The sequence below is a fragment of the Capricornis sumatraensis genome, chromosome 6 (genome assembly GCF_032405125.1).
Source record: "Capricornis sumatraensis isolate serow.1 chromosome 6, serow.2, whole genome shotgun sequence".
Taxonomy (NCBI): Eukaryota; Metazoa; Chordata; class Mammalia; order Artiodactyla; family Bovidae; genus Capricornis; species Capricornis sumatraensis.
This window is the reverse complement of record NC_091074.1, coordinates 90,364,477-90,386,874: the sequence shown is the minus strand read 5'-3', so window position 1 is coordinate 90,386,874 and position 22,398 is coordinate 90,364,477. Positions and strand designations below refer to the sequence as shown.

Here is a 22,398-nt window from a genome sequence, read left to right as displayed (position 1 = left end):
TCCATGTCTGGTTCTAACTATTGCTTCTTGACCTGCATACAGGTTTCTTGGACAAGTAAGGTGGTCTGGCATTACCATCTCTTTAAGAATTTTCCACAGTTTGTTGTGACCTACACAGTCAAAGGCTTTAGTATAGTCAATGAAACAGAAGTAGATGTTTTTCTGGAATTCACTTGCTATCTCTATGAGCCAACAGATATTGGCAATTTGATCTCTAGTTTCTCTGCATTTTCTAAATCTAGCTTCTACATCTGGAAGTTCTCAGTTCATGTACCGAAGCCGAACTTGAAGGATTTTGAGCATAACCTTACTAGTATGCAAAATGACTAGAATTGTCTGGATCAGAAAACATACCAACAGCCACCATTCTGGGGAAAAAAAATACTATAGCCATTTCCCAGTTGACTAAGAGATGAGTCAAACTTAGATCAAGAGTAAAGAAAGTCTGAATACTTACTGCAAATATAATTTGAAACTGGATAAAAATGTACAACAGTGATTATAATTCCTTGAGAAGATTTAAAATAAAAACAAAATGTATAGATAATATGAGTCTCAAATTCCAAATTATATTAATTAAAACTGGAGAATATGGGCAAGGGAAATTGATAGAAGTAAGTGAAAAGTGTTAGTCGCTCAGTCATGTCCACCTCTGCGAACCCATGGACTGTAGCCTGCCTGGCTCCTCTGTCCATGGACGTCTCCAGGTAAAAATAACAGAGTGGGTAGCCAATCCCTTCTACAGGGGATCTTCCCAACCCAGAAATGATCATTAAATTCTTTATATAATATAGAATAAAGTCAAGAGCTTTTGCTTAACTAAATTGTGAACATCCACTTATGGAACATTCTATAGTATTAAAAATAATGAGGAAGCTCTTTATGGTCAGACATGGAATTGTCTATAAGAACAGGTTATTCTAAAAGAGAGATCATTACACAAAAATGTGTACAGCATGTTATGTTTTGTGCAACAAAAGAGGAAAAAATATACTGTATAAAGGAAGCTGGTGACCTTGGTTGCCTTGAGGAAGGGTTACTGGATAGTTGGGAATTAGGAGTAAAAAGAAGACATCATAAAAATTTTTTTTATCCTTTGTTTATTTGTAAATGACCCATGTAAGTATGACTTATTTTTTAAAATTGAATTTTTAGATGTATAATTTGTTTAATTTTGACTTTGAGAATAAAGTAAACATTCATTGAATACTTTGTTACATGTGTAAATCTAATTTATGATGAAGAAGACATCACAAATCAGAAAAGATTCATTAAATGATCTTGATGCTGGTTTTATATTTGAAAATAAAAATGTTTAGTCCTTATTTCTGGAGAAGGAAATAGCAACCCACTCCAGGATTCTTGCCTGGAGAATTCCATGGACAGAGGAGCCAGGTGGGCTACAGTCCACTTCAGCTCAGTTCAGTTCAGCCATTCATTCATGTACAGCTCTTTGCGATCCCATGGACTGCAGCACCCCAGGTTTCCCTGTCCATCACCAACTCCAAGAATTTACTCAAACTCCTGTCCATTAAGTCGGTGATGCCATCCAACTATCTCATTCTCTGTCATCCCCTTCTGCTTCAATCTTATCCAGCATCAGGGTCTTTTCAAATGAGTCAGTTCTTCACATCACATGGCCAAAGTATTAGAGTTTCTGCTTCAGCATCAGTCCTTCCATTGAATATTCAGGACTGATTTCCTTTAGGATGGACTGGTTGGATCTCCTTGCTGTCCAAGGGATTCTCAAGAGTCTTTTCCAACACCACAGTTCAAAAGCATCAATTCTTCGGCTCTCAGCTTTCTTTATAGTCCAACTCTCACATCCATACATGACTACTGGAAAAACCATAGCTTTGACTAGACAGACCTTTGCTGGCAAAGTAATGTCTCTGCTTTTTAATATGCTGTCTAGGTTGATCATAGCTTTTCTTGCAAGGAGCAAGCGTCTTTTAATATCATGGCTACAGTCACCATCTGCAGTGATTTTGCAGCCCCCCAAAATAAAGTCTGTCACTGTTTCCATTGTTTCCCCATCTATTTGCCATGAAGTGATGGGACCAGATGCCATGATCTTAGTTTTCTGAATGTTGAGTTTTAAGCCAACTTTTTCACTCTACTCTTTCACTTTTATCACGAAGGTCTTTAGTTCATCTTCTCTTTCTGCCATAAGGCTGGTGTCACTTGCATATCTGAGGTTATTGATATTTCTCCCAGCAGTCTTGATTCCAGCTTGTGCTTCATCCAGTCCAGCATTTCTCATGATGTATATACTCTGCATATAAGTTAAATAAGCAGGGTGACAATATACAGCTTTGAGATACTCCTTTCCCTATTTGGAACTAGTCTGTTGTTTCATGTCCAGTTTGAACTGTTGCTTCCTGACCTGCATATAGATTTCTCAGGAGGCAGGTCAGGTGGTCTGGTATTCCCATCTCTTTCAAAATTTTCCACAGTTTGTTGTGATCCACACTGTCTTGGCATAGTCAATAAAGCAGAAGTAGATGTTTTTCTGGAATTCACTCACTGTCTCTATGAGCCAAGGAATGTTGGCAATTTGATCTCTGGTTCCTCTCCCTTTTCTAAAACCACCTTGAACATCTGGAAGTTCACAGTTCATGTACTGTTGAAGCCTGGCTTGGAGAATTTTGAGCATTACTTTGCTAGGGTGTAAGATGAGTGTAATTGTGCAGTAGTATGAGCATTCTTTGGCATTGCCTTTCTTTGGGATTGGAATGAAAACTGACCTTTTCCAGTCCTGTGGCCACTGCTGAGTTTTCCAAATTTGCTGGCATATTGAGTGCAGCACTTTAGCAGCAGCATCTTTCAGGATTTGAAACAGCTCAACTGGAATTCCATCATCTCCACTAGCTTTGTTCGTAGTGATGTTTCCTAAGACCCACTTGACTGTCACATTCCAGGATGTCTGGCTCTAGGTGAGTGATCACACCATTGTGATTATCTGGGTCATGAAGATCTTTTTTGTACAGTTCTTCTGTGTATTCTTGCCACCTTTTCTTAATAACTTCTGCTTCTGTTAGGTCCATACCATTTCTGTCCTTTATCTGATCAAATGGACCACAGCCTTGTCTAACTCAGTGAAACTATGAGCCATTCTGTGTAGGGCCACCCAAGACAAATGGGTCATGGTGGAGAGTTCTGACAAAACGTGGTCCACTGGAGAAGGGAATGGCAAACCACTTCAGTATTCTTGCCTTGAGAACCCCATGAACAGTATGAAAAGGCAAAAAGAGATAGGACCCTGAAAGATGAACTCCCCAGGTCGGTAGGTGCCCAATATGCTACTGGAGATCAGTGGAGAAATAACTCCAGAAAGAATGAAGAGATGGAGCCAAAGCAAAACAACACATATTTGTGATGTAACTGGTGATGGAAGTAAAGTCCAATGCTGTAAAGAGCAATATTGCATAGAAACCTGGAATGTTAGGTCCATGAATTAAGGCAAATTGGAAGTAGCCAGACAGGGGATGGCAAGAGTGAACATTGACATTTTAGGAATCAGCAAACTAAAATGGACTGGAATAGGTGAATTCAACTCAGATGACCATTATATCTACTACTGTGGCAATAATCCCTTAGAAGAAATGAAGTAGTCATCATAGTCAACAAAAGGGTTTGAAATCCAGTGTTTGGATGCAGTCTCAAAAATGACAGAATGATCTCTGTTAATTTCCAAGGCAAACCATTCAATATCACAGTAATCCAAGTCTATGCACTGACCAGTAATGCTGAAAAAGCTGAAGTTGAATGGTTCTATGAAGACCTTTTAGAACTAATACCCAAAAAAGATGTCCTTCTCATTATAATGGACTGGAATGCAAAAGTAGGAAGTCAAGAAACACCTAGAGTAACAGGCAAATTTGGCCTTGGAGTACAGAATGAAGCAGGCCAAAGGTGAATAGAATTTTGCCAAGAGAACGCACTGGTCATAGCACACACCCTCTTCCAACAGCACAAGGGAAGACTCTACACATGGACGTCACCAGATGGTCAATACCGAAATCAGATTGGTTACATTCTTCACAGCCAAAGATGACTATACAGTCAGCAGAAACAAGACCGGGAGCTGACTGTGGCTCAGATTATGAACTCCTTATTGCCAAATTCAGACTTAAATTGAAGAAAGTAGGGAAAACCATTAGACTATTCAGTTCAGTTCAGTTCAGTCACTCAGTCATGTCTGACTCATTGTGACACCATGGACTGCAGCACGCCAAGCCTCCCTGTCCCTCACCAATGCCTAGAGTTTGCTCAAACTCACGTCCATTGAGTCAGTGATGCCATCCAACCATCTCATCCTCTGTCGTCCCCTTCTCCTCCTGCCCTCAATCTTTCCGAGCATCAGGGTCCTTTCCAATGCATCAGCTCTTTGCACTAGGTAGCCAAAGTATTGGAGTTTCAGCTTCAACATCAGTCCTTCCAATGAACACTCAGGGCTGATCTCCTTTAGGATAGACTGGTTGGATCTCCTTGCTGTCCAAGGGATTCTCAAGAGTCTTCTCCAACACCACAGTTCAAAAGCATCAATTCTTCAGTTCTCAGCTTTCTTTATAGTCCAAGTCTCACATTCATACATGACTACTGGAAAAACAATAGCCTTGACTAGACGGATCTTTGTTGGCAAAATAATGTCTCTGCTTTTTAATATGCTGTCTAGGTTGATCATAGCTTTTCTTGCAAGGAGTAAGCGTCTTTTAATATCATGGCTACAGTCACCATCTGCAGTGATTTTGGAGCCCCCCAAAATAAAGTCTGTCACTGTTTCCATTGTTTCCCCATCTATTTGCCATGAAGTGATGGGACCAGATGCCATGATCTTCATTTTCTGAATGTTGAGCTTTAAGCCAACTTTTTCACTCTCCTCTTTCACTTTCATCAAGAGGCTCTTTAGTTCTTCGCTTTTTGCCATAAGGGTGGTGTCATCTGCATATCTGAGGTTATTGATATTTCTCCCTGCAATCTTGATTCTAGCTTGTGCTTCACCCAGTCCAGTGTTTCTCATGATGTACTCTACATATAAGTTCAATAAGCAGGGTAACAATATACAGCCTTGACATACTCCTTTCCCTATTTGCAACCAGTCTGTTGTTCCTTGTCCAGTTCTAACTGTTGCTTCCTGACCTTCATACAGATTTCTCAAGAAGCAGATCAGGTGGTCTGTTATTCTCATCTCTTTAAGAATTCTCCACATTTTGTTGAAAATTGTTATCTGTTAAGACCATTCAGATATGACCTAAATCAAATCCCTTAGGATTATACAGTGGGAAGTGACAAATAGATTCAAGGAATTAGATCTGATAGAAAAAGTGCCTGAAGAACTGTAGAGGGAGGTTCATGACATTGTACAGGAGGCAGTGATCAAGACCATCCCCAAGAGAAAGAAATGCAAAAAGGCAAAATGGTTGACTGAGGAAGCCTTACAAATAGCTGTGAAAAGAAGAGAAGTGAAAGACAAAGGAGAAAAGGAAAGCCATATCCATTTGAATGCAGAGTTCCAAAGAATAACAAGGAGAGATAAGCCTTTCTTAGTGATCAATGCAAAGAAATAGAGGAAAACAATAGAATGGGAAAGACTAGAGATCTCTTCAGGAAAATTAGAGATACCAAGGGAACATTTCATGCAAAGGTGGGCATAATAAAGGACAGAAAGGGCTACAGTCCCTGGGATCACAAAGAGTCAGACATAAGTTAGTGACTAAACAGCAGTCCTTATTTCACAACAGTGACCAGATTAAACTACAAACAGATTCTAGAATGAAGTTACTAAAAAATAAATTAAAGTTAGATAAAAATATTAGAATAAAACAGGTGAATCTTAGAGCCAAGAAAGCCTTGCCAAGAGAAACCTTGACATATCTGACTATGTGAGAATTAAAATATCATATAGGTCAGAAATAGTCTATAAAATTAAAAAGCATCCAAAAATTGAGAAAAATACACAAATACAAGAGATTATTTCTCTATTTCATTTTTTTTTTTGAATGGGAGAACAGATTACAGATTTACGTAACAGAAGTTTTATGTAACATGAGAGCCTCCATAATGAAATGAAGACCTGAAGAAAAACAGACCTGTGCATTTGTGTGCTGGGTTTGATGACCAGTGGACAGTCAACTCAGGAACAGCCAGGTGGAAAACTGCACAGGGCAAGGTATGTGAGAAAGAGAGTGGAACTTCCATGCCCTATCCAGGGGTACCATTCTCCTCAAGTCTCCATGTGGTCACTAATCAGGAAGCCCCAGTAATTTTATTTTTTAAAGATCAAATCAAACAAACTTTTGGAAACCTCACTAACATCTAACAAATGGGCAAAGGAAATTAACAGATAGGAAATTAACAGATAGGAAATGGAAACGGCTAAGGACATATGAAAGCCCATTGATAATCAAAGTAATCCAAATTAAAAAGAAACCTCTTGCCTATCAGATGGGTGAAACTCCAAGGATGAGGGGGTCTTCATAACTACTGATGGATATGTAAAGTGTCACAACCTTTCTGAAAAACAACTTGAGATGAGTACCAACAGCCTTCAACAGGTTCAAAACTTTTGACTCGATAATTCTAAGTTTATACAAACTATCTCCTCAGAAATTTAATGTGACTTTATTTATAATAAGAAAAAAAGCTTGGAAACAATACAATTGTCTGTAATATGGAAATGTAATAAAATCTGATATACTCATAAAATATTGCGCAGACATTAAAATCATTAATTTCAAAAATACTTAATGTCTGGAAAGACATACAAGATACACTGTAAGTGAAAACTGCTATATGATCTGCTGGCAATTTTTAAATGACAATATATAATATACACATAGATTTTAAATACCAGAGGGAAATGCTACAAAATGTTAGTGATCATTTTCTTTAAAATTAATTTTATTACTTTTCAGTTCAGTTTAGTTCAGTTCAGCCCCTCAGTCGTGTCCAACTCTTTGCGACCCCATGAATTGCAGCACGCCAGGCCTCCCTGTCCATCACCAACTCCCGGAGTTCACCCAAACCCACGTCCATTGAGTCAGTGATGCCATCCAGCCATCTCATCCTCTGTTGTCCTCTTCTCCTCCTGCCCCCAATCCTTCCCAGCATCAGGGTCTTTTCCAATGAGTCAACTCTTTGCATCAGGTGGCCAAAGTATTGGAGTTTTAGCTTCAGCATCAGTCCTTCCAATGAACACTCAGGACTGATCTCCTTTAGAATGGACTGGTTGGATCTCCTTGCAGTCCAAGGGACTCTCAGGAGTCTTCTCCAACACCACAGTTCAAAAGCAACAATTCTTTGGCGCTCAGGTTTCTTCACAGTCCAACTCTCACATCCATACATGACTACCGGAAAAACCATAGCCTTGACTAGATGGACCTTTGTTAGCAAAGTAATGTCTCTGCTTTTCAATATGCTATCTAGGTTGGTCATAACTTTCCTTCCAAGGAGTAAGCGTCTCTTAATTTCATGGCTTCAATCACCATCTACAGTGATTTTGGAGCCCAAAAATAAAGTCAGCCACTGTTTCCACTGTTTCCCCATCTATTTGCCATGAAGTGATGGGACCGGATGCCATGATCTTTGTTTTTTGAATGTTGAGCCTTAAGACAACTCTTTCACTCTCCTCTTTCACATTATTACTTTTATTTTTGTAAATTTTAAAGTTTCTATAATAAATGGTGGAAGAAGACACCATATTTAGATGAAGAAATATTACAATCACAAAAACTTCACCTGGCATCAACAAGCTCCAGATCTCAACTGAAAGTGTCAACTACTACAGCAAGTAGGAAATTCACAGAGGAAACCGTGATGGTGCATTAGTACCTGCCTTCCATCTTTCTTACACACCTTCGACTCAAAACTTCATGGCCCAATAGAGTAAGAGCAGAGCAATATCAGGACAACTCCAGTGGGGAGCCAGCAGGAGAACTACTGCTCAGCATTATGAATAACCCTGCACAGGCTCCATGACCAGAACACAGACAACTCAACCGTAATGGTGTTTCCACGACACACTCGCACGTCCAGAAAGTCTTCGACCAAGACCACCCACTTATGGTCCACAAACCATCAGGTGAACGATCCTCCTCAGCATCCCAGTCATGTCTGACTCTTTGTGACCCCATGGGCTGTATAGCCTAACCAGCTTCCTCCGTCCATGGGATTTTCCAGGCAAGAATACTGGAGTGCGTTACCATTTCCTTCTCCAGGAGATCTTCCCGACCCAGGGATTGAACCCAGGTCTCCCACACTGTAGGCAGATGCTTTACTGTCTGAGCCACCAGGGAAGGGAACTGCCTTTAATAATCTAAGAACTGATAACTCTGGCATGAAGAGCCCCACGTGCCATGCACAGGCTCCCAAGTGCCCTTCTCCAGCCCCTGGTGTTTTCTCTGGCAGGATGTTTTATATCATGTTCAGTCCAACCCAGCTAATAAAGGAGCTCTTTTAAAGCTGAGAAAAACCCTGTGTATTGGGTTCCTGGGTCCAACATGTGTGCAATACATAAAGAAGCACGGAACACATGTACAGTACCTTCCCGAAGCTGTGTTGGCTTCGCAGAATTCTCCCCGCTCATTAAAACAACCAAGGATGCAGCTGCTCGAACTGTAGCCTGCCATGTTGACATGGCAACAGGTGGCTCCTGGCATGGAAAAAGGGCCCTGTTGTTTATGGGAGATCCCACAGTATAAACACATGGCCTGCAGAAGAAAGACAAAGAAACAAAGGCGGAGAATCTTTAAAATGAGTTGTGACTTTCCTTACCACCATGGTAGCAAATGTTAAGTTGAGCTTTCAAAGAGAAAATATCTGAGACTTGTAGTTGATTGGTTTCAAAGCATCTTGAACTGACATCTGCCAAGGACTATGTGAATAGCTGAGTGGTTATTTCTCCCAAATGAATTACTTAAATATGTAAAGAGGTTTTTTTTTTTTTTTTCTAAGCGGAAAAATATTTTTTGGATAAAGTTTTAAATACTAGTCTGCCAAGTTAAAATTTACATTACCTTGCCCTTCCCCTTAAGCCCTTAGGCCTTCAAAACAAAAAAGTTTTAGAGACATTCTTACAAAACTTTTGGAAAATATTCTGGAAAAGAAAATATGTTTAGTGATACTGAGATATTAATACTTGGAAAAACAAGCTGGTGGTCTCAAATGCAGTGCTGGCGGGCAGATACCCCCAATCTTGGAAACCACCATCTCAAATGGAACCCTTGTGGGAATCCTTGTGCGGAGGCCAAGAACAGGGGTTGGCATATAAACAGGACTGTAGGTCACAACAACCAGGCTTGTGACGGGAAGGCCAAGGGCAGAGTTGTTACCAAAGCCAGTATAAGAAACCAATCGCATGACATTGGGGCCCATTCTGCTACAATTAAAAAATATAAACCTACACACACCAAGAATAATCCCTTCCGTGATAAGTCACAAAGAGAAATGGAAAAAAATCTCTGAGATCAAAGAAATCTATTTTTTTAACATCACTGATTAGAAGGCATGGACTGACCCTTGGCAAGATGTCTTAGCAAAATGTTTCCACTTTTTGTTTTTCAAGAGTTATGGCAAATATGATATAGTTTTAATCAGCTTGATTTATGGAGTAAATGAAAAAAGTGGAGGGCTACCTCTCTTGCATAAACTGGTTTTCCTTTTTAGAATAATTAACACTATTATGACTGAAGATTTATTGTATTCTTACAGTGAGCAAGAACACACAGGATGATGACCCCACTCCATCAGTCAGGGTCCAGAAAGGAAAACACAAACCAGTGTAGGTCTTAATAAACAGAGGTAATTTAATTTAGGGGATTGGTCCCAGAAGTAATAGAAGTACCGAGAAGCCAAACAGCAGACAGTGATGCAACCCAGAGATTAGCCACAGTGGTAAGGAGCTGTGACTCCATGGGTTGGAGGAGCTGCTGTTACTGAGTGCTCTGGGCTCACAGCAATAGGAGTCATTTGACAGAAGCCAGATTCACAGCGGAGAATGTCCTATGGGTGCAGGGACAAGGGAGACTCAGGCATTGCTGCTTCTGCTGCTAAGTCGCTTCAGTCATGTCCGACTCTGTGCGACCCCATAGACGGCAGCCCAACAGGCTCCCCCGTCCCTGGGATTCTCTGGGCAAGGACACTGGAGTGGGTTGCCATTTCCTTCTCCAATGCATGAAAGTGAAAAGTGAAAGTGAAGACACTCAGTTGTGTCCAACTCTTAGCGACCCCACGGACTGTAGCCTTCCAGGCTCCTCCATCCATGGGATTGGGTTGCCATTGCCTTCTCCCAGTCATTGCTAGAGACACCAAAATAAGCAGAAAGAGGAGAGGAAATTGTGTGTGTGTGTGTGTGTGTGTGTGTGTGTGTGTGTGTGTGTGTTAATCTTTCAGTGTCCAGGCAAGAATACTAAAGTGGATAGATTCCCGACCCAGGGATCAAACCTAGGTCTCCTGCTTTGCAGGCAGATTCTTTACCATCTAAGCCACCAGAGAAGCCCAGGACATTGTTTATTGCTTGCTAACTCCTGCTCTCAAGTGTTCCATCAATGCCCTGCATTGGCCAAACCTGACAGGAAGTCAGAAAACAAGGGAGCCTAGGGAATGAGGTTCCTTGTCATCAGGAGAAGATAATAAGAGCAGAAAATGGACCTTAGAGCAAACAGGTAGTCTACCTTCTAGAAGTGTATATGCCATGATTCAGTTCAGTTCAGTCACTCAGTCATGTCTGACTCTTTGCGACCCCATGAATTGCAGCACACCAGGCCTCCCTGTCCATCACCAACTCACATCCATCACTCAGACTCACATCCATCGAGTCAGTGATGCCATCCAGCCATCTCATTCTCTGTCGTCCCCTTCTCCTCCTGCCCCCAATCCCTCCCAGCATCAGAGTCTTTTCCAAGGAGTCAACTTTTAGCATCAGGTGGCCAAAGTACTGGAGTTTCAGCGTCAGCATCATTCCCTCCAAAGAAATCCCAGGGCTGATCTCCTTCAGAATGGACTGGTTGGATCTCCTTGCAGTCCAAGGGACTCTCAAGAGTCTTCTCCAACACCACAGTTCAAAAGCATCAATTCTTCGGCGCTCAGCCTTCTTCACAGTCCAACTCTCACATCCATACATGACCACTGGAAAAACCATAGCCTTGACTAGACGGACCTTGTTGGAAAAGTAATGTCTCTGCTTTTGAATATGCTATCTAGGTTGGTCATAACTTTTCTTCCAAGGAGTAAGTGTCTTTTAATTTCATGGCTGCAGTCACCATCTGCAGTGATTTTGGAGCCCCCCAAAATAAAGTCTGACACTGTTTCCACTGTTTCCCCATCTATATCCCATGAAGTGATGGGATCAGATGCCATGATCTTCATTTTCTGAATGTTGAGCTTTAAGCCATGATTACTCACAGATTCGATATGAGGCAGAGAAAGAAGACTAGACTTTCAGAAGACTAGTCCTGGCTGGGTTCAGTTCAGTTCAGTTCATTTCAGTCACTCAGTCGTGTCCGACTCTTTGCTGGCTGGGTTAGCAGCTCATTAAATGGCTATGGAAAAATCCCTGACCTCTCTGAGTCACATGCAAAATGGGGATAGGGGGCAGGTATGTGACTTCAGTTGTCTGTTCTGGACCAAAAACCCATGGTTGTGTCCCAGAATCACAGATCCAAGAACAAAGGCAAATTTTCATGGAAGGCCCAGGGTCTCCCATTGATTTCATGGAGTACTGAGCTCCCACCCTGCTGCTCTTGGATCCCTGGTTAATTGACTGAGCCTGAGTTAACTTCAGGCAGTTGAGGACCTAATGATGAAGTCCCCCTAAAACTACCTCCTCCTAGCTGGGGCTGCTGGCTGTGGGTGCCTGGTGGGGGATGCTGTAGCAGCTCAAATAGCTCAGGTAGGTGGGATCAAGTCATGCCTAGTTCTGAAAGTTCCACCTGTTTTTTTCCCCAAAAAAGTCCATCATAGAGAAGGATCCCAAGCAGAAAAGCATCGTCAGTGGAAACAGTATGTTGCCCCTGGCCGAATGGCAGGCATAACTCTCCCTCTGACAGTGACGGACACTGAGAATCAAGGCTTCCTTTCTTACTAAAGCAGAACGGACCCCACGATGTCTGTCAGCTCATGAGCTCTTGGAATCCACTTCCAATCTAAGCAGACTTGTGGAGATAAGCTATTTGTGATGCTCACAGGGAAGTGGGAGACCCTTGTCTAGAAATCGCCTAAGACTTTCTCTGGGGAGAGGAAGGGGGAACTGACCCCATATTGTGGTTTTAAGTCTTAGGGTACTTCGGGAAAGGATCTGTGCTTCAGCTGTGCTCTCTTGCTCTTCCACTCAGCGCCTCACTTCCCTGGGTGACTCTGGTGCTACAGCTCTTCCCTTGTCTGCACGCGGAGCAAATTCTCCCCAAAAGACTGGCTTGCCAGGATGTGTGCTTTTCTTCTCCCTGTAAGTTTGGGCTGGAGGCTCTGCTGGCATATTGTTATGAATTCCACCTGTGCCCTTAGGTATGCGGTCCCTAAGCCTTCCTCCACAGCCTCCATACCACTTTCCAGAAGAAACTATCAGATTTGAGATGAGGTCACATGTGAAGGGGCTTCCCAGGTGGCGCCAGTGGTAAAGAATATGCCTGCCAATGCAGGAGACATAAGAGACGCAGGTTCGATCCCTAGGTTGGGAAGATCCCATGGAGGAGGGCATGGCAACTCACTCCAGTATTCTTGCCTGAAGAATCCCACGGACAGAGGAGCTTGAGGGCTACAGTCACAAAGAGTCGGACATGACTGAAGCGGCTTAGCGTGCACACGTGCACATGTGAGAAAACAGTGCAGAGGACGGATCAGAAAGACTCTGCAATTCACTGCAGAAGGAGAAGAAAGGGAGGGCCTCCCTGAGGCAGCCAGCTCTCAAGGTGGACCCCAGTGACTCCTGCCCCAGGTATTCACACCCCTGTGGAGGCCCCTCCCACACTGTATCGGGGTGGCCGGTGTGACCCAAGTCACTACAACGAAAAGCCCACACACCCCAACTAGAGAAAACTGGCATGCAGCCACGAAGACCTAGTGTGGCAAAAAGAAACAGAAATAAATTTAAAAAATAAACAGGAAAACAATCCTAGGCAAGATTTCTTGAAAATGTACATTCTCTCCACGCTCCCAGTCTACTTCCTTCTTGGTCTTTTCTTTTTCTCAGCTCACTCTTCCCTCCCCAACACATCCATGCCAAGTGCCAGTGACTTTATAACAGATGGCTTTTTGAGCGTTCACAAGCTGATATGCCTATGCATGTCGCACATCAAGGTGCAGATGTCCAAAGCAATCTAAAGTCAAGTAACTACATTTTAAGAGGGATGAAAGCTTTAACCCCCGCATAAAAGTCTAGCGGTGGAATTTTGGGCATCTGACAGGAAGTAGAGAATGGGTGGACAGGAGGTCTTCATGGAGTCTGGAAATCATACTCTGTGATGACTTGTCACACACACACATTCCCCACCCTCCCTCTTCCCTACCCATTGTGTCCCAGGAGGGGATGAAAATCTATGTGCATTTATAAACATGCTCTGCAGTTATCTGGATGTGTGATCACTGAAATATATGCAGCTGTGTTTATTCAACACGCACAGCCTTGCACCTTGGCCATGTTGCTAAAATGCTTATGGGATAGATGTTTAGGCACAGGCCTGCAATTCTCTGATGTTTATAAACATCATTATTTCCCAACTGAACAATTCCTTCCAACGTGAAAAGGAAAACTCTCCTACCAGGGCTCATCCCACATGCCCTGGGATACCCATCCACATGGAAGGCCCCTTGGGGAGCTCAGATTAACTGCACAGGAGTTGCGGGAATGGGAGAAAGCAACTGAAAATGAGAAAGAAAACAGGGTAAGATAGAGGGTGACAGCCAGGCCATGGCTTGTTGCCATTAAAGAACTAAACTAAGAACCTGTCAGAATAACAATTATTTCAGTTACATGTTTGTGTATTCTCAGAGCAGTCAAATGAAGATGAGATACACTATGCTGCTGGTCTGAATGTGTCTGTCCAAATTCATATGTTGAAATCTTAATGTCCAAAGTGTTGGTATTAGGAGGTGGGGTCGTTGGGAGGTGCTCAGGTCATGAGGGTGGAGCCCTCATGAATGAGATTGATGTCTTTATAAAAGAGGCTAGACAGAGCTTCCTGGCCCCTTCTACCAGGTAAGGCCACAGCCAGAAGTTGTCAGTCTGCAACACAAAAGAGGGCCTTCACCAGGACCTGACCACGCTGGCACCCTAATCTCAGACTTTTAGCCTGCAGAACTGTGATAAATTAAGTTCTGTTGTTTATAAACCATTCTCTCTGCAGTATTTTGTTACAGCAGCCCAAATGGAAATAGACTCTGATGTCAACGAAATATATTTGCTTATCTTTTTTGAGGGGAAGCCATCTTTACAACTTGTAGGGAATAGGCTCAACCCATATATTTTCTTCATTTTTTCTTTTTGCAGTTGGAGTGAAAGGGGGTTATTTTTAGTTTAAAAATACTGCTTTCCATAAAAATCACCCATTTTCAGAGACTTGGTTATCACAGATGAACAATTGGGGAGAGGGTGGCTTCAACAGACAGTAGGAGGTGATGAGCCCGCTATCACTGTGGGTGTGGCTTGATATGATGTTTTTCCGCACTGAGGCACTGATCTGATCACTGGAGGCCAGGAGGCCACAGATATGACAGGTTGGTGGTTCAGATTCTGTCATATTTCAGATTTTCAAATATTTCATATTTCAGAATATTTCGGATTCTTTGTAACTTCCCAGTTACAAAGTCTTCAGGACTCCTCTGATTCCTTCTCTTCTGTTCTCCTTCCTGTACCTGACCTTTTTTCATGCCTCCATGTTCTTGCTAAACCTAAGTTACAGTTTCTGTTGTAGGTAAGCAAGCCTCTTGCTTTCTGTGACATAAAAACCAAGAGCCAGACTACTAAAACATGAAGTGTCAACCAGAACTGCCCCCTCACCTCTCTCTCATCTCTACACACACACACACACACACTCTCTCTCTCTCTCTCTCACACACACACACACACATCCCTTCTCTATTATCATTCTTCTTCACGGTGTGATCACCAAAACCAGGACTCCACAATCATAATGAACATATATGACAAGTCCAGCGAGAATACTGCTTTGACTTGCATAGATTCTGGTATAGTCAAAATGGACTGGACTAAAAGTGGCTTTGAGTCAGTAACTCACCTCTTCTTCAACAGAGATGTTTTGGGTGCAAAACGAGCAAGCTGTTTGTAAAGGCAAAGACAGTGCTTCTCATCTGGAAGCCCCTTATGAGTATAGGATTTTATGTATGGAAAACATTTGGAGATCCTCTCATGGAATTTTCTCATTTTACACATGAGGAAATTAAGCTCCAGAGATGTAAAATGAGTTCTCTGAAGTCACACAGCTAGTTGGCAGCCCACCTTTTGAGTACTGAGGTCTCTTGGCTCTCACCTTCTAGATTCTTTTCAATTCTCCACACTTTTGGTTATAGATCATTTTTATTTGTTATTTTCTGTTGATGTTTGGTTATTCATGTCTTGTTGTTGTTTTTTGGTTGTTGTTGTAGTTATACAATGATAATATTGAATTAATGTGTATTTCCCCTTCAGTTTTCATGCCTTTTATATTGGTTTCTTGAAGCAAATAGGGGAGGAAAAAAGGTATTAATTACAGAAATGTTAATTTTAGACCTGAAATTGCTTCTAAAATATCTTCTGTTCATTCTTTTAATTTTAAAACTTTATAGTGAGATACAAAAAAATGAAACTACTTTATTGTATGTGTGTGTGAGAGGGGCATGTGTTAACATCTGATTTTGATGTTAAACTAAAAATATTCCAAAGGTCTACATCTTCTTTGGTCCAATACCTGAACAATAAATATAATTAAAAAAAATCATTCTCTCCTTAGTATTTTGCCAACATCATTCTGGCTTTATCTAAAACAAAGCAACATCATAGTGATTTAGAAAATTTTTAATTTTAATATCACTTTAAGTTATAATGTATTTTCCTGCTGCTGCTGCTAAGTCGGTTCAGTTGTGTCTGACTCTGTGCGACCCCACAGACGGCAGCCCACCAGGCTCCCCCGTCCCTGGGATTCTCCAGGCAAGAACACTGGAGTGGGTTGCCATTTCCTTCTCCAATGCATGAAAGTGAAAAGTGAAAGTGAATTTTCCTAGTCAGATATTTTTAACAATGACCAAATAATTGTTGCTTCTAAAATAAATTTTCTATACTTAACTGGATTTCCCCTCCATTCAACTCATTCAGTGATGTCATCAGCTTAAGCAAGACCTCCTAGACCACTTGGCTGGTTCCACAACTATCACAGTGATCCAAAGGGGAAAAGGAATGAGTTACCAGAAAGAATGCTTTGATTTTAAATAACATTTTATTCACTGAAATGAAAAAAAATGCAGGAAACACATAAACTTTGAATAAAGGTTTCCATTTTTTAAGATTTTTTTTTCTAAAGTATGCTGAGGCTCTAGAATCAAAAAGATATTGTCTTCTTATCTAGCTTAGCAAGAATAATGGCTCCAGTTCACATCTAAATATTTTTAAAGGGCACACATACTCATACACTACACAAAAGTAAGTACTTTTTCCAAGAAGCATGTATCATATTGTTATGTATATGTCTGTTTTAGCAGTCATTTTTAAAGGTCATTTAAAATCTAGTATCTGAATGATAGAGGCAAGAAAAAGCAAGTAGATTCAAGAGAAGCCAGAACTCCACAATGGTTGAAAGAAAGTAGGAAAATGTGGTTTTTATATTTCCAGCTATTTCATCTTAGAATTAGAATAACAATGAGGGAGAGTAAGTTATTGACAATGATTGAAAAGAAATACTCTTTTACAGCGGCAAATATATTTTCAGTTCCCATCTAGAAAACATTGTTACTTGATAAAAAATGGGGTGACAGCTCTTAGGAAAGGGGAATTTCAGGGTGGAAAGAGGATTATTTTTTCAAATTTCAAATTTATTTTTGATGACGTTTTTAAATCAGTTTTAGATTTATTTTTAAATATTTATTTATTTTTGGCTGCTTCAGATCTTAGTTGCAGCTTCTGAGATGTTTTGTTGGGGGTGTGCTGGCTTAGTTGTCCCATGGCATGTGGGATCTTAGTTCCCTGAGCAGGGACCTTAGTTCCCTGAGCATCCCCTGCATTGGAAGGCAGACTCTAAACTACTGGAGCATCAGGAAGTCCCTAGATTTGTTTTTAAAAGTACGAAGATAAAACATAGGCTTCCCATACATTCCATACTCAGTTTTCCCTACAACTTACATTAGTATATTTGTCACAGTTGACAAATTATTATTAACTAAAGTTCAGATTTTACTCAGATTTCCTTAGTTCTCTCTGAAAAAAAATCCTTTATACACCTTTTCTATTCTAGAATACTACATTAATTTTAATTATCATGTCTCTTTAGGCTTCTATTGATTGTGACAGTTTCTGAAGACTTTATTTATGTTGGCTTTGAGAGTTTTGAGGAGTACTGGTCAGGTATTTTGTTAAAAGTCTGATTTATCTGATATTTTCTCTTGGTTAGATAGGGGCTATGGGTTTTGAGGAGGAAGATCAAAGATGGTATTTTTGTCACATACTATCAACGTGACTCATCAGGGTTGATGTCAGCTTTGATCTCCTTGCTGAGGTCATGTTTGTCAGGTTTCACTAATGAAAATTTACTTTCTCCTCCTTTCCATACTGGAAGGAAGTCATTATGAATAGTCCTCACTTAAGGAGGGAGGAATTATGCTCTACCTTCTTGAGGGCAGAGTTTCTATATAACTTGGACTTCTGTACCATGGATTTGGCCATTCTCCCCATTTGCTCATTTAAGTTAATCACTTTTTTATATTAGTATGGACTCATGAATATTTATTTTAAACTTTGGGTTATCATCTAAAACTATTTTACTTTGTTGCTCAGTTTTGGTCACTAGGAGTTCTTTCAGATGAGTCCTTGGACTTTAATACACTCATGCAATTCCAGGTTCTTATTGCTGTTGTTACAGCATTTCCTTATTTTCTGGCACAACAGATGCTACAGCTTCATCTTGTATGTTTCCTGCTCTAGCCCCAGCCATTTCTCCAAGAACTCTGGTTCCTTCACTGGAGCATGATATTAGAAACCAAGATCTGGGCACTAGGGAGTACTCACTGCTTCTAAACCCACTCAGCTGAGAAACAAGGAAATACATGTGTGTATGCTAACACTTGCAAACACCTCATATCTATAATTATTTCTATATGCAACCATCTGTATCTGTATTATGCTAAATGTGAGTTCATAGTGATGTCTCCCATTCTAATCCATTTCCACACGGATCATTCTATCCTCTTCCCCTTGCTCATCTGTAATCTCCCACTTCAACAGTGAGAAACCTGGCTCCCATCATCTGCATCCATTTACTAAATTACTCAATTCCAGTATACATGTAGAGTGGTACCAGAATTGTTAACCTGTATTCCCATGGGAAACAACTCTATCAACTATAGTGCAGTAATTATGTACAGTTCCTTTTGCTTTCAGACTTACAGATTCAACTCATTTCTAAAGTTACTTAGGTCAGCACATTTTCCCCTCTACTCTCTTCAATGAGATTGTTTCATACATTTTTAATATAGCTAGATTGTTCCGTCACATTTTATAATTTCCTCCTGGGATCCTCTGACCTCCTAAGTGATTATTTATTTACATATTATCAAACAAAATAACAAATTTTATTGTCAACAAACCAGTCAATCCTAAAGGAAATCAACCCTGAATATGCATGGAAGAACTGATGCTGAAGCTCCAATACTTTGGCCACCTGATGTGAGGAGCTGCCTCCTTGGAAAAGACTCTGATACTCCGAAAGATTGAAGGCAGGAGGAAAAGGGCACAATAGAGGATAAAGTGGTTAGATGGCATTACCAATTCAATGGACATGAGTTTGAACAAACTCCAGGAGATAGTGAAGGACAGGGAAGCCTGGCATGCTGCAGTCCATGGGGTCATAGAGTCCAAAATGACTAAGCCATTGAAAGTTCTCAACAAGGTGTGGAATGAGAGTGGGAAGGGGAAAAGCCACTGCTGGAACTTGAAAGGACAGGTACAAGGTTAGAGTTTTTCTTAAATTTCTGTCTAGTATCTGCTTAAAAATGGAAAATTTTTGAAAGCTAATATAACTCATTTTTTTAAAATGTATTGAAATCTTTGCTTACAATAAGGGACATGGTAAAAATCAAAAGTAAGAAACACAACTCCTTTACACAATTAAGACATGGATTTTTCTAGGATCTTTCAGTAACTTTATGGAATATTCCTACTTGTAAAATGGGAATAAAAAGTTTCTCATCCAGACTAAAAATTTATAGTAGGCATGTTGATAGTATCCTGCTATTCAATGGTAAAAATTTAACCACTACTTTAATTTGAAACCCTGGTGATTACTAACAAGAAATTATTTCTGTCTAGCAACCTGGAATCCTTGGGCATTTTAAGTCCTTACAGTATCCAAACAGTTACGAGTATATACCTAGATTTATTCTTAAACATGTGGGAGAATTTAGTGACCGTTCATGGAAGATTCATTGTGACTGTAATAAAATTCCCCCAAAAAAAGAAAAAAGAAGGGAGGAAAAATCTTTTAAGGTTTAAAAAACAAATTTATTATCTCTGTAAGACTCCATAAATGTAATTTATTTACTAACATATAATTACAGACTTCCAAGGATACAGTTTAAACTTTTGCTGGATCATGTATTTATTGAATATTCAGAAAAGGAGGCATCAAGAGTAAATTCAAGTCAACCTTTCAGGAGCAAAATGTGCCCAAGGACCTTTTGAGAGTTTCTTTAAGGAAACCAGCATTTATCAACAACTCATTCCTACTCAACACTTCATATGTAATGTAATTCACTAGTCTCTGTAGCAAACACTGAGAAGAAAGTTATGTTTGAGACCATGAATGAGTATTTCTTCCAAATACTGTTAATAGTTTCTTCTTCCCTGTTACTCTAATTCAAAAATGAAATATCTGGCAGTATGAAAACTAGAATTTCCTAGTTAAATATTCAGAGACAGTATATTGTTAAATCTTATTAAAAGCTCATCTTTAATAATTTCCAAAAAATTTAAAGATATAATAAGAACATCTATTTCTTTCCTTCACAGACTTCCAAGAATATTCAGTAAGTTATTCTATAAACAAATCACTATGCTTTTCTACTGATGTAAGTTTGCACTACCCTGCACTATCCCAAAGGTTGCCTCAGACTCTAGCAGAAATAAGACAGGAAGTGAACTCATTTTGAGCAGGGAGGGAGACCAGAGCAGGAGGTAAGACTGGAGGCAAGGAGCAGGATAATGAGAGCTCAAACTCAAGGTGATGCTTTAAAATATATAATCTGAAAGGTTTTTTTGAGGGGGGTGAGTTAGGGGAGAGATGTAAGCAATTTATCTAGACTACTGCCTTCATTAAGGGAGTCCTCTGCTATAAAGACAAGCTCACAGAGAGGAACGTTCTTTCAACTAATCCCTGCAATAATTACTGTATTGATTCACAGTACCTTAGCACAAATAAATAGGTAAAATAATGAGGAATCAATAAAGTTTGACTTGAAAATTCTCAAATTCTAAAAACCCTAAACTGCTGGAGGAAGAGAAGAAATGCCTATATACTCCCCCGAACACTGATGTTTCATCAATTCTTCCTCTCCACACAAAAAATCAGGAGTACCCTTGGTGTCAAATACCCAGAATCACAGCCAAAGAAACAAGTGTCAACTCAGCAGGACTGACTGTCACAGTCCTCAGAAACAGATCTTCCCAGTGCTTTGAGGGTTCACATTATATAATAACTGACAAAGTCCATGGAGGCATAGCTGCCAAGAGATGGATACAGTAAGAAAATCACAAAGCAGAGCTGGCTTTATTTGGAAGCACTTTGCCAGGATTCACACCAACCCAACACAGCAGCTATTTATTCCCTTGGGGGAATATGAAAGAACTTGGGAAAGTATTTGCTCAAAAACACATATCGTTTCCATCTACAGTACTGGAAGTTGCTAGCAGAGATCTCAACAGAGAGCTAGGCTTGAGATTTAACCATTAAATCTGGCTTTCAGTCTCCTAACTCAGAAATACAGGGGCTTAATAAAGTAATCTTTTTCATCTTCAGGGAAGTAATCCTATTAAGAGTTCAGCATGCCTGGGAGTTTACCTGTTTCCCTGAGGGTTGAAGGATTTAAGGTTAGATGGGTAATACCACAGAATAAAGAGGAGCATCTTTTCAAAGGTTCATCTCCCAGTGTGTAAGATTAAAGACCAGGGAACTGCGGAGTACCCAGATAACCTACCTGCCACTCTGGTCTGAGGTCCATGTAACTGATCGCCCCTGGGGTTTGGTTCTGTATCGTATCCTTATGGCATGAGGAAAGTCAGTAGCTGTCTGAGCCCCTGTCTTCCTGATCTGTAAGCTCCAAGTGTCAGTGTCAAATAGGAGTTCCCCACAGCCAGGAGCCTGGCTGCAGAGAGCATAATAGTCTAACTGCTCCCTCCAACGATCTGCAGGCAGAGCCACGAGTTCATGCACAATCTGATTCCTGAGCTTGGGAGACCTTGTAAATTTTTCAATACCTGGCACAGCAGCAACATCCACCTCCTCAACCTTTAACACAGATAAATCACAGCAGTCCAACACTAGCAAAAACTCCTCACTCCCATGATTCCCTGTGTCACAGCAGTACTTTGAGCTAGAAATCCCAGAAGCCTGTTCCTGGTTGTCATGGTTACCATCTTTACCAGAAGTATCTTTTTCACCTTTACCACAGATTACAAAATCATTATATCCTATTTTAGATGAGAAGGTCTTTGTATTTGTCACAGGAATCTGGCAGGGTTCAGGCATCCTAAATTTGCAGGCTTCGTTTGACTCTGATAGGCAGGCTACCTCAGTGGAACTACTCCGTTTCTTCAATCTGTTTCCAGACTCGAAGAAAAGCACTATGGTGCCTTCAATGATTTGACTTTCAAAATCCACATCTAAATCCAGTATATAGTGTTTCACAAGTATGTGGCTGGTGTTGGCCATGAGAGGCAGGTCATCTCGAGAGGGATCCAGCTTTACGTCCATGGTAGTACTGTTCCAGAACTTCGGGAAAATCTCAGAAGGGGCTTCCTATCAGTCCCAGTCTTCGAGTCATAAATGGCTGCTTTCCAAAAAACACCTGATGTCACAAATTGGGCTTCCACAGCTTTCAGTCCCTGGTAAAGAAGAAAAACACAATTAGACAAAATCCCAAGTAAGGTCCTTTGCTCCTGCAACTGCTGCTTCTGGAAGTTGACTACCTCCTTGAATACTTCCACAG

At 40.7% G+C, this 22,398-nt stretch overlaps 1 protein-coding gene across 1 annotated transcript in view; it reads right to left on the bottom strand.

The window, feature by feature from the left end:
* AOPEP (aminopeptidase O (putative)) overlaps positions 1–22,163 on the bottom strand; it is a 344,774-nt gene extending 322,611 nt beyond the window's left edge. Inside the window, exons 1-2 of the mRNA XM_068973712.1 lie at positions 21,388–22,163; positions 8,545–8,711 (exon numbers count right to left, since the gene is read on the bottom strand). Coding sequence (XP_068829813.1) covers positions 8,545–8,711; positions 21,388–22,163 — 943 coding nt within the window. The remainder of the gene's footprint in view (positions 1–8,544; positions 8,712–21,387) is intronic.
* Positions 22,164–22,398: the final 235 nt, after the last annotated feature.